We start from the raw sequence: 13,328 nt of genomic DNA on the forward strand, positions 1-13,328 counted from the left end.
TGAATTTTTATTTGCATTTAATAATATTGTTGCATTTATACATTCATATCATAACCATAATACCATATTAATCACTACATATTCCAAATTAAAAGAGTTCATCTCCACTTTAGCCAGATCACCTTAATTTGGCTCATAATAATTAATAAATGCTTACCATCACTGCTGCATTTAAACTACTGACATACTTCAAATCAACTTACTGTCCTGGATTTATTTCTTACTTTTTGGGTTTTCCTCAGCTTCTTTGCCCACAGTTCTTCTTTAGCCTTACCCATAGGTGTGAGAGAAAACCAGACTTGGAAAGAGTTATGACTGTAGCTGCAACTGTCATATCACCCCAAGAGGATACTTAATAAAACAATGCTGTTTCTTTTTCAGGGCATTCGTCCTTAAAGAAATCAGAAGATTCTGTAACTAGTTAAGTATCAAGCCTTTCTTTATTAAGTAGAAATATATAGATTCAGAGTATTTGTAATTTAGGTTTTTCGTGAATTATATCTTGCCCTGATATGAATTATTCTGTTTTTGTACTATATGAGAAAAATTATAGAGGAACAAAAGTGAATGTTTATTCCCCAATTAAGAAAAGTTAAAAGTTTCTTATTTTAAGTATAAAGAATATTAAAAATATTTTCAATAAATACAATGGATATGCATTTCACTTTTACATTATAAAATGTGACAGAAGAGAAATAGAAGCGTGAGACTAGAATGGAAAAAGTATGGGTGGAGGTTAAGCTTCAAGGAAGATTCTTACATTGTGTGAATCTGAGTAATCATTTGTTTTTGATTGATTACATGAAGTGTAATTTCACTGTTTGCTGCAAATTCTATATTTTCTCTGTAACATTCCAAAAAGTATTCACAATGACTTACATTTTTTTTTAAATTAGAGTAATGGAAAAATAAGATAGAATAGTAATATAAAGCAAGAGGCAGAATTGATACAGACAAATGCATACCAAAAAGTTTTACATAATACAAAGGAAGATCACAGATTTGCTACCATTTTTCCCAATGGTCAAATAGTGAAACCACCAGTAGAATGATTAATAGTACCATAAAATAATAAAACTCAGTGTTAAATCTTTCCTGGCAGTTTTGAGATAAGAATCACCTATGGGCTTATAAAAGGGGACATCCATTTGTTTGTTTCTGTTGTTTTTACTGTGATACAGAAGGCTCTTTAAAAAAATAATTTATGTAGCCAAGTGCTGGTGGCTGACACCTGTAATCCTAGCTACTTAGGAGGCAGCGGTCAGGAGGATTGAGGTTTGAAGCCAGCCATGGGGAAATAGATTGAGAGACCCTATCTCAAAAAAAAAACCCAACACTAAAGAGGCCTACTTTGTTGGATTATTATCAGAATCAAGTGAGAAAACATACATGTAAAGTATGTTCCTGACACAAAGGAAGTCCTTGATAACCTATAGCTATTATTGTTATTATGTCAGTGAAAAAAAATACCAGACATTAAACAGATTCTGTGTTTGTTTTCTAGAATTGACTAGATCAAAAGTAAAATCTGTAAAAATCTAACCTGTCCATTTGTTATCATGATTATTGGAGACTTTGCCATTTCTTCATTAGAGTGAGTTCTTAAGTATCATGTGATATCCATACAAATGAAGATGATAGACCTGCTTTCATTATTCAGAGCATTTAGGAAAATTGTGTGCAGTTTAAGCACCATACTTTAAGGAGAATATTGAAGACTTGAAGCAGGTTAGGAATGGAACAACCAAAGTGTTGCGAGAACTTGAAATTGTGTCATTGGAACAGCAGGAATTATGTTGGTGGAACTGCAGATTTTAGCTTGGTGAAAAGTAAAGGGATGAGAGAGGAGGGAAGGAGGTGGACATGGAAACTGTAGATATTTGGAGGCTATTACTATGTATGAAACTTATTTTTGGTGACTGGTTGGCAGACTATAGCCTATGGATAAAAATTGCCTAAAAACACATTTCTGCCTCGTTTTATGAAAAAATTTGGCATTAAGAACTGTTTGAGATTAGGAACGGAAAAAATGGGTTGCCTCAGGAAGTAGCACAGATAGATGGCAACATGTTATTGTAGATGTTGCAATGAGGGATGAATTGTTTGGATAAAAGGTTTGATTGAAAGACCTTCAAGGTCCCCTTCCAACTCAGAGAATCAGTGACTTAAGTTCTGATCCCCTCTTGCCAATAATTATTGCAGAGATTTGACAGTGATAACTGTTAAGAGCATCATTTTGTATTAACTGTTCTCATTTCCTTAGCAACACCCCACCTACCTTTGCAGGTTGTAGCAGTTACATCAATGAATTGCAGTGATTGTCTTCCTCAGGGAACTAGGATATTTTAGATTTACAGTTATAAGGGACCTTAAATGTCATTTAGTCTACTCTTGTACACTTGATTCTCTAAGGCTATTTGACCACGTTTTCAGTGGATACTCTTTCAAAGGAAGTTTTTTTTTAATGTTTTAAATTGATTTGGTTTTTTAGTACGATTGGATTGTCTGATACCAAAAAATTAGTTTAGGAAAGCAGACATATGGGAAGTACTCTTAGAAAGGAAACAGGGAGCATATTTTTTGAAATTAGCTTCCCACTTTTAAAGGCCTTGTAGGTTTTGTTCTCTGACATCTTAACAGAGATAACTATACTAGGCATACTTGGTTTTTCTGTGCTTTATCTTAGTGAGTTTCCGTTAAAAAAAAAAAAAGAATTGAGAATTTTACGCATCTAGTTCTTGTGGTGGCTGTCATTTAGCAGAAATCTTCTTCCTGACTATAATTTTATCAACATTTGTATGTAGATTATTAGACATTGACATCCCCCCTTGCTATTTTTGTTAAAATTTGTGCCACAACAGATTCAGTTAGGACTAAAGTTCAGACATACGCATTGATTTAGAGATCAAAGTCCAATGGGTGAAAGGCTAGAACCACCGTGGCAAATCAATGTTGTTTTATTTTTTGTGTTGGCTGAACTAAGGGACATTCTTCATTGACAGACAAATTTGAGTTAAAGTACCAATTCCAATATTAATTATGTTAAAAGGCATTATATGTGTTATATACATACATGTATTATAAGTTTGTAAGAGCCAGCCAAGCCTAAACAGTGACTATGTTACCCATGAACCTAGGATACTTTTACTTTCTACTTTAAACATATCCAGAATGCTTACATTTTAGACAATGAGTATGTATTACCTTTAAAATCAGTAAAAATAATAAAGATAATTCCATTTTAAAACTATAACAAAATAGACATGTTTCAAATGAATCATCATAGAATAGTCAACTAAAAAGTATTAAATACTGAATAATGTTAGGAAATAAAACTGTTCCATGAGGTAATTATGTTAGTAAATAATCCCTCTCCAATAATAAATCAATTTAAATGGTTCTCGAGGCAGGGGTCCTAATATAAATATGTTTTCTATAAAAATCTTAACTTGCATGTCTTTTCATGAATAAGAAAAAGAAGAAACTAAATCAGTTGCTGCTTCTACTTAGTGTAACTTAGAGAAGTTTTTCATGAGGCATTTTTGTTGGGACTTGGGCATTTCTCATTATTGGTTTTTTTATTGTATCTGGAAGAATAAATTAAATTTCCAGAGGGTCATAAAAGTTGAAGCTATAGTGCAGTTAAATTCAGGTTGTGGGGTGAATGGTTCAAAATGTGTTTTAAATATAATACATTTAATTTTTTAAAAATGTATAGGAAATGCTGATGAGGAAGAAAGTGCTTCAGAATCTGAGCTTTGGAAGGGTCCACTACCAGGGACAGATGAAAAATCACAGTAAGTGCTAATGTTAATAGGTAATACATTCCTTTTTAATCCATGTAGGAAGCTATGACCACAGGCATTCTTTATAACTATTAATGAAAAAATTCAGTATCATGAATATTTAATGCTAAGGACTATCTATCTTGGTAAGATGAGAATTTATTACCAGCCATTGTTTGTAACCACACTCAGCCAATGTGTTCAGGTTCCTCCTGGTGAATGAACTTTCATCAGTTCACTTTAACAGATGACTCTCTGGACCTTGCTTGGATTCCTTCAGAGGGGCTGTTTACTAACTTCCAGGTCAGTGTGTTCCATGATACTGAGATTATAATAACCCCATACTGAGAAGCCCCTTGAAGATTTATACACATGGGGACGTTTCCTTGCAAACACCCAGACAAATAAATCAGTACCCTTGTTCTCTGCTGCAGGTTGGAAGAAGAAACACTGGGTATGGGCTGGAATGTTACCAGCTGGGACGTTTACCACTTGAACTTTATCTGTTAAAAATGGATAAAATCACTACCACATAGAGTTTGTTGTGAAGGCTAAGTAAAAAAAAAAGGCAAAGTACATGGTACTATGCCTACAGATAAATACAATGAATGCTCATTAAGTTGTAGTTCCATTTTATCAGTCCCTAGCCAGAGTTGTTCATAAGAGAAAGAGACCTGTTGAATGATTATAATTCATTAAACTGATTGTAATACATTTTGCAAATTATGCATGTTCTCACTATGACAAAATTCATGTATGTTAGGAAGATAATTTTTATTTTATGTTTTTGTTGGGGTTTTTTTTGGTGCTGGGATTAAACCCAGGGCCTAGAGAATGCTTGGTGAGCACTGTACCACTGATCTACATCCCAGACCAGAAAGAGGCTTTTTAAAGCAAGATTACTTTTTCTCTTTTTCTGTGACCTTACTGTTTTTTTTTTCGGTCAACAAGAATTCTCAAAATACAGTTATTATAGATCAGATTATTTTAAAAGCCATTACTTTTGTAAAATATTCCTGGCCAATATAAACTATTAACTAAACTTCCAACCATTTATTGAGAACCTGTCTTTGAAGAGCTTTATATCTGAGAATGACAGGAGAGGACATAGACTCAGCTCACCTGTGTAGGTAATTAAGACGCATGTGGGTTGAGGTGTGGCTTAGTGGTAGAGAACTTGACTAGTATGAGCAAGGTCCCGGTTGAACCCCCAGCACCACACACACAAAAAAATCCTGTTGTATCTAACACTTTTGACATTATTAGGTGCTAAGCATCTAAGTTCGCATAGATATCCCACCAATTTTGTATATGTAAGTCCTTAATATATTTTTAAAATCCTAGTGCATTTTTGTTGTCATGCTAGTGAAAAGGTAGCATATGACAAATACCAAAGTGCAGATAATTCCTTAATTAATTGTATTTAATTCTGTAAATTTTTAATTTAAATTTGAACATAGTTGTGATGGTTTTATATAGTCTCAATTATTTAAAACCAAATGTTAGAAGTCCTATTGTATCTGACCTAAAAGAACATTTTCTAAAGAGATTGGTAGGCTGTCTAATTTTTTATTACCCGTCTTGATTCCCAATTCCCAGAAGAAAAAAAAACTGTATTCATTTAATCCTCACAACTTTATGAAGGCATGTAAATTGTTTTTATTTACATATAGGGAAACTAAGTTTAGAGAAGTAACTTGCTCACACAGCTAATACGTGACAGAACTAGGGTTACTGTCTGATTTAAAAGCCTGTGCTATTTCTCCTGTCTCATGCTGACTTCTAGCACTAACATTTATTTAATACTTTATACCTGTCGTAGTATTTTGAATATATTATAATCAAACTTAACATTTCAGAGTTCTATCTTCATTTTAGATAAAACTTTTTAATAGATACTGGTACATAATATTTTTACTATTCTCAGAATAATAAAATACTGCAAACTAATCAGATTTTCCCATATTCTTGGGAGTAAGACTTATTTTTCCTCAAAAATAGTTTCTTTTCCATTCATTTCATAAGCAGACTGTAGTTTGAAAAAAGAAAGAAAAGAGAGGTATAAAACAAATCAAAAAAGGTTAAGAGAGCAATTACATTTCACAAAGTACTTAAAAGCAAAATCTTAGGTAATATATTTTGGGAAAGGTGCCAGCATGTGAAATATTTTCATTTTAATCAATCCGAGTATAGATATGATATGTGATTATAGATATTATAATTCTTAGAATTATTTGATGGCTGAATCTAAGAATTCAAAAACTAATAATTATTTAATGGTTGAATCATGGAAATGCATAGATTTATAGAAGAATCATCCAATATGTTAAAATATCTTTATTAATCTCATATAATGTCTTACCTAATAACTTTTTATTGTAATTATTGATTTTAATCAATATATATATTATTCTTTTAAATAGGGAAGAAGAATTTGATGAGTATTTTCACGATTTGTTTCTGTGAAATGAGAGAGAGAAAGCCTGTATTTCTGAATGTGAAAGTACACTTTGAAACTTCACGGAAGCTTATCTACAATCTTCATGAACGTTTATCTGCCATCTTGATTGGTTTGTCTTTGGTAATAAACATTCAGCCACTCTCAGGAAAGACACATGCTTGGGAAGCTCATTAGTTGTGTTAGAGACACTTTTCCCTGTTCCTTCTATATCTTCAGTTGCTTTTCAACAACTCTGTTTCACCAATAGTTCCTTAGTATATGATATACTATTTTAAGTGACACTTGAACATGAAATGATTTGCATTAAACTGCACAATAAGCAATTAGTGTCTTTAAAATTGCTAGTATTGAATTTTTCCTTTTATTAAACAATCATTATTCACTAAGTCTGCAAGTATTTTCCAGGCTTCTGTTATGTAGGAGGCACTGCACTGGGCATTGTCATAAAAGAACTATCTAGAAAATAATTGTGCAGTCATTTCTGAGCTTCTGTCAGAAAGCAGTAAATTAATTAGGTTTATTAATGTTAAACATTATGTCAAAGTCCCCTCCTATCTTGAAGGTATTTTTTTCATCTCACTCCTTATAGTGAGTAAAAAGGAATCTTGATTTCTGAGGATAAGTGTTTGAAATGTCCAATAGCAAAATTGATACAAAATTGATATTAGTAGTGGAATATATATAGTTAAGTATTCTTATAAAAATATATTCATAGCTTAGTGATCATCAGAAAATAAACTTTCTGAAAAATTAAATGGTAACTGAGAAAAATATCTACACACCCTTTTAAAATAGATTCATATATTGATTGGTAATGCAAATGTGGTTTATGACATCATGTTCATTTATAAATTTAGATCATGATATAAAACCACAACACGTAATCCATTCAACACAATAGCAAATAATGGGAATCTATTTTTTTTGACAGTACTGGGGTTTGAACTCAGGGTCTCATGCTTGCTAAGCACTCTACAACTTGAGCCAACTCCCCCGCCCTTTTTGCTCTGGTTACTTTCTGAATAGGGTCTCATGATTTTACCCAAGTCAGTCTGGATCACAATCCTCCTACTTATATCTTCCATGTAGAGTTGTGATGAAAGGCACATACCACTGTGCCCAGCTTATTGGTTGAGTTGGGGTCTTGCTGCCTTTTGCCAGGACTAGCCTCAAACCACAGTCCTATTCTCTACCTCCCAAGTAGCTGAAATTATAGTCATGAGCCACTGTGCCCAGCAGGAGTCATATTTTTAAGGAGTCTTTGAAAAGGCCACTGAAGTGATGAGTTTAAACATTTACCTAGATACCTACCTCACACTTCAGCTCAGTGCAGTCAGTAATGGACAGCAGATCCTTGATCCAGAGGGATGTGAGGTTGTGCTTTCTTACCCTGACTCTGAAGTAAAGTTCATATATTTGGCATACAGTCAATAAGCATATCAGTACTCTCAATTCAATTTCTAGTGACTGAGGAGGGGAAATTGTTTCAGCTGACTGATATTTTGGGTTCAAAAACTACATAAAGCTGAAGGAATAGTTTCTTACGTGGTTTCTAAAGTAATAGTGATCCTAGAAGTAAAGTCTCAAAATTATTTTAAGTAATGAAAATAAGGAGTGCATGTGTCACTTACCAAGGTAAGTCATTCCTTATTTATACCTGTTTTTCATAACATTTATTTAAAATATCATTCATTCATATTTATTGAGTACCTTGTGCCAGGCACTATTCCAGGTGCCAAGATAGAGCTGTGAGAAAAACAGACAAAACACCCTTCTCAAGACTTTTACATTCTAATGTGAGAAACAAAGTGCCTAACTTTAAAAGGAAAATAAATGGTGATTTATTTCTTGGCTGCTTAAAACTGAACTTTATCTTTTGTATAACAAGGCATACTGAAGGTACATAAATCTTCAGTTTATTATAATTTTGATCTGTTTGACAAAAAACTATGACAAAATATATGGTGTTTATTATTCTGTTTTCTAACTTCATCTTCAATTATAGATTAATAAGAGAAGACATCTTAAATTTCTGTGATACGTAGACAAATGTAGGCCATGTAATGGAAGTAGTTGATTAGTTTCTCTTGACAGTTTAATATTTAGAATGCCTGGTAAATAGTGCTGTTAATCATTTTATAAAGTAATCTCAATTGAAGTTTTTCTAGACTGTTTTGATGATGAAGTTCTTGTATAATCAGATCACATGCTTCTTTTGGGGGATGGGGTTGAGACAGGGTCTCACTTTGTAGCATAGGCTGGCCTTGAGCTCAAGATCCTCCTGCCTCCACCTGGGATTATAGACATATGCCAACACATCTAGCTTAAATCACATGCTTCTTAATGCTGAATCTTTATTAGGTGATTTAACTTGTGTTTGGATTATTCAGGTACTGTCTTATAAATTGATAGTTCTTTCAATGAGAAGATAGTTCTGAATGTTAAACATATTCTTAGTTACACATAAAATAATTGATTTTAGACTTTGAAGTGAGAGAGGCATAGAACAAAAACAGTTTTTATAAACTGCCAAAAGTAGTGTGGTCTTCATGCCTTTTTCAAGGATAAAAAGGTAGAGGAAAGAGAAGATAAGTATCTCAGGTAGTAATACATATCCTTTTTTCTTTGTTATCTATACTGTATTTTCATATGTTATTCTATACTGTATTTACTTTTATATTAAGACATATTGATGAGAAATTCTTAGTTTAGTAAGTGATTTTAGGTATGAATCACAATTTTGAATGTTACAGGCTGAATCCCCCACCTCCCACCTGCCAATCATATGTTGAAGTCCTGATCCCTAGTACAACATATTGAAGATAGAGCCATTAATGAGGTAATTAAGATTAAAATGAGGTCATATGAGTAGATCCAATCCAGTAGCACTTACTAGACACAGACACAGAGGAACAACCACATGAAGATAGGGAAGGTCCACATGAAGTCAGGCCATCGACAAAACAAGTCAAGAGGCCTTACCGGAAACCAGCCCTGCCAACACCTTGATCTTGAACCCCTGGGTCCTAGCCTCCAGAATTGTAAAAATAAATAGGTTGTTTAAGCCACCCAGTCCTTGGTATTTGTTATGGCAACCTTAGCAAATAAATACCAATAATAACTTTTTAAAAACTCCTGACTAGTTTCAGGATTGCATATTTTTCAATTTAAAATAAATTAGCACCAAAAATACACCTATTTTGTCCTATTTTGCACTTTTCTTGAACTTTATTTTACCTTTAGTGGTTTCAGGCTAGCAATATTTATTCTCTTGATAGTCACAGGATAGTTTCTCTGAAGAACCTTTTGTTCTGTTACTTGATTTGGGTTGCTGAATGAGGTTTCCTGAAGTTCTTCTGAGTGTTTTCTGTTTTTCTTAGAAACTAAGACAATATTTGAAGTGTGGACCAGTTGGATTATATTACAACATTAAACATGTTTTGGACTTTTTGTCATCACTACCACCTCCTAAATCTTCGGCAGCTGTTAAAAAACAGAAAAGCAATGTTATTAGGAACCAGCATAAATACAGTGTTTTTACTTTAATACTTGCATGATATGTGGTGTCAACTTTGTAGCCTAATTAGTAATATTAACCTATAGCAAGTACTAAGGGAAATTTTTGTTCACAGTTGGTTCATTTAAAAATAATACCTGAAAAAAAATATCTGGCAAGTGGTTAGCCAACTAATGTCTGTTTCTCACTGATACTATGCAGTCTGGAAATCTGAGCTGGATGCACAAAAATTGATGCCTGGGGACACAAAATAGTGCTCTTAGTCCAGAAGAATTTTGGCAAAATTTGGAAGTAAATTTTTACACAAATAAGGTATAGAAGACTTATGTTCGTGTACTGTGTAATAAAATATCAGGAGCTAGTTAAAGGACCTGATGGTCTCTTTAACATAAATTGGAACAAAGGAAAAATACCATTGCTTTTCACATGCTCAGTAGAAATCACTTCTCTTATCTTTTTGTAGTGCAAGTCAGGAGGACTTTCTTTACTGAAGTCCTCTACTGACTAGAAGATGGAAATCCTTTGCTAGACCTCAGGCCGTGCACTGTCTGGCTGCTGCCTGCACTGCCAGCTCCATCTGGTACTTGGGATTCCTTGCTCTCTGGACCCATTTTTAAATTCTTTAATTACAGCAAGCTTATTCCCATCTCAACATCATTTTTGCATATTCTGTTTTCCCACTTCCTTCCCCACCCCTACCCTTTCTGTATGGGCCAAGGCTTACTGACTTGAGACTTTAGCACAGTCTCCTTCCTGTGGTCCAGGTACACACTCATGCTTTCCCTGTGGCTCACAGTTGGATCATCAATTATGCTTTGATTGCTTACTGCCTAGCTCTTCCTCTAGATGAGGCCTGTCCAACACACAGTCTTGTACAGAACAGACCCAGTGAATAAATTAGTAATGGGTTTAGAGAGTCAGAAATTACTGGTTCTGTTCTAAAGGACGTTCTAACTTTGTTAAGGTGCATACTCTTGCCCTTTATGAATTTATTGAAATGCCACCAAACACAATAGAACCAATCGAAAGGGAATGTACTGTCTTTTAAAATTTATTTACTTATTTATTTATTTGTGGTGACAGGGCTTGAATTTAGGGCTGCACTACGAGCCACTCCACCAGCATTTTTTGTGTGTGATAGGTTTTTTTTTTGAGACAGGTTTTTTTCTCACGAACTATTTGCCTAGGCTGGCTTAGAACCCGGATCCTGCTGATCTCTGCCTCCTGAGTAGCTAGGAGTACAGTCATGAGCCACCAGGCCCGGTGAAATGAATCTTCTTTTAAGGCCTTTTCACACAGATGTCAATAGGAATTTCTTAGAAAACCTTCAGAGTGCTAAATTGTCACAACTAAAGTTAGCATTCCACTTTCTAGATGACATTTTAGTTATTTGATGGACAATCATAGTTAAAATCCTAAGCATTTTAACAGGCTTTCTAAAAACAATGTTACACCTGATGAGTGACTTTAGGAACAGAAATTTCCAACCAGGAAAAATAGCACTATGTGGAGACATTTGAGGGACAAGCAAAGTCTTAGAGTATCCTTCAAGTCATTCCACATAGCTGGCCAGCTTTACTTCATAGATAGGATTCCCTTAAATTGGGGATTGGCAAAACATACAGAGAAGACTGTTAAGCTACGAGTTTAAGCAAATTGTTCAGAGTTTGATAGCTAATGTGGAATGTCAAGCTAAAGCTATACTTTCACCTGTCCCTGACCCCACAGATTCCATGGCTCTTTCATATTATTCCTAAAAGCCCAGTGTTCTGCAGAGGTGCCTCAGGAAATCACCTTGTAAAGGGATGAAGACACCTAGCTTCAACCTCTACTTTGATAGGATTGGCCAACTCTGTCTAGAGTTATACATAGATCTTGCCTGGGGGAGAAACAGTCCTGAAAACTACCAATCAGTTTTTTCAGTCATCAACCTACATCAGCAAAGCAGGTTTCCTATTTGCATTTACTTTTTATGCTTTTGTCACATGTCATCCAGCTCAGCCTGACTTGGGGACACGTCACAGGGAGCTAACGCAGATCCCATCTAACCTTTTCCAATCATGTTTCCTTCTTCCTGCTTTTTCACCTCCTCTTCAGTTACCTTCATCTTTGCCTCCTGCTCATCAGCCAGGGATTTCCATTCCACTCTGTTATTCTGAAGGCCATTCAGCATAGGTGTGATTTCTTTGTGAAACCGTGAGAACTCCTGGAGAGAATTTTAGATCAGAAACTAATGAAAGAACTGATTCTCAGGATTTTTCACAGGCAGAAAAGTTGCTGTAAGGTGTGCAATGCTCAGAGCTGCTGGGATGAACCTAACCCAGTGCCTTAGAAGCTTGGGGAGGACAGGTGGTCTTTGCTGCCTGCCTAAGTAGGTCTGTACAAGGCTCACACCCTAAGTTCTCAAACCTTCTATTCCACCCTGAGTGAAATTAGGGTCAAACTTCAAGCTAATGTGCAGAAACAGTCATCCCTAATGGCTTTCCCTGTGGGTGACTTTTTAAAAATTCTGGTTACAGTTTATTTTGAGATAGAGTTTCACTATATAGCCTAGGCTGGCCTTAACTCAGGACTCTCCTGCCTCCAGTAATCCCAAGAGCTAGGATTATAGGTATTCACCACCACATCTGGCTCACTCTGGTTATAGTTTGAAAGAAATAGCTCATTTGATCAGATCCCAGAATAAGGCAAGATCTCACCTAAATGATTACATAGTTCATTCAATTTGTTTCTTACCTTGTATACAAAAGTACAAACAAAATCAATAAATCCAACTTGAAGTTTAGGTAGTTCATCTTTTTTGTTTCTGTCCATCATAGGCTAGAAAGAGAAATAAATCTTTTTAAGAAGCTTTCCTAACATTTAGTGAACAAAACAGACCTATTTATACTGGAACTTTTGAATAAATAGTGCATTTTATGTCAAGGTCTTTACAATAGGTTGTTGCTGCAGCACAGTTCTCTCCAGATCGCCTTGTTCCCAAAATTCATTTGCAACCAGAAGTGCTACCTGCAAAGAAAAACAGCTCAGTTCACTACATCTGCTCATTAATACAGAACTTGCATTTTGTTAGCATGAGGGTCATTTAAGAGTAGAGTTTCCAGTCAGTGCTTGCGGTATTATCAAACCATATGCTCTGAAGTTATAAAAAGATATCATTGCTTGGCGCCGGTGGCTCACACCTGTAATCCTAGCTAATCAGGAGGCAGAGATCAAGAAAATCATGGTTCAAAGCCAGCCCAGGCAAATAGTTTGCAAGACCCTATCTCAAAAAAAAAAAAAAAAAACCTTCACAAAAAAAAGGGCTGGTGGAATGGCTCAAGGTATAGGCCCTAAGTTCAAACCCCAGTACCACAAAAAAAGAAAAAGGTACCATTGACAGATTATATTGAAATGAGGAAAGAGAACTTTCTTTTCCTATTTTAGTGTTCTAGATGAATTCTGATTGTATCTATCCTATTTGTATCACCACCTCTTAGCAATACAGAAGGGGAATGGAAGGATGTTTAGTTCCATAAAACATTATGCTTTACTTGATGTGGTGGTGCAGGCCTATAACCCCAGC

The 13,328-nt window shown here is 34.8% G+C and overlaps 2 protein-coding genes across 6 annotated transcripts in view; one reads left to right on the forward strand and one right to left on the reverse strand.

The window, feature by feature from the left end:
• The window catches only part of LOC109689969 (protein FRA10AC1 homolog), a 40,723-nt gene extending 32,314 nt beyond the window's left edge, over window positions 1-8,409 (forward strand). For all 4 annotated transcript variants that reach the window (XM_074078745.1, XM_074078748.1, XM_074078747.1 and 1 more), the window contains 3 exons: window positions 382-420; window positions 3,719-3,797; window positions 6,209-8,409. In XM_074078745.1, the coding sequence (XP_073934846.1) occupies window positions 382-420; window positions 3,719-3,797; window positions 6,209-6,251 (161 nt within the window). In that variant the 3' untranslated portion in view covers window positions 6,252-8,409. The remainder of the gene's footprint in view (window positions 1-381; window positions 421-3,718; window positions 3,798-6,208) is intronic.
• A 1,045-nt stretch (window positions 8,410-9,454) lies between these two features.
• Pde6c (phosphodiesterase 6C) overlaps window positions 9,455-13,328 on the reverse strand; it is a 50,044-nt gene continuing 46,170 nt past the window's right edge. Inside the window, exons 19-22 of one of the 2 annotated variants that reach the window (XM_074078743.1) lie at window positions 12,698-12,772; window positions 12,500-12,583; window positions 11,813-11,969; window positions 9,455-9,729 (exon numbers count right to left, since the gene is read on the reverse strand). In XM_074078743.1, the coding sequence (XP_073934844.1) occupies window positions 9,668-9,729; window positions 11,813-11,969; window positions 12,500-12,583; window positions 12,698-12,772 (378 nt within the window). In that variant the 3' untranslated portion in view covers window positions 9,455-9,667. The remainder of the gene's footprint in view (window positions 9,730-11,812; window positions 11,970-12,499; window positions 12,584-12,697; window positions 12,773-13,328) is intronic. The other variant, XM_074078744.1, reaches the window with a different exon arrangement.

Source organism: Castor canadensis, chromosome 7, assembly GCF_047511655.1.
Source record: "Castor canadensis chromosome 7, mCasCan1.hap1v2, whole genome shotgun sequence".
Taxonomy (NCBI): Eukaryota; Metazoa; Chordata; class Mammalia; order Rodentia; family Castoridae; genus Castor; species Castor canadensis.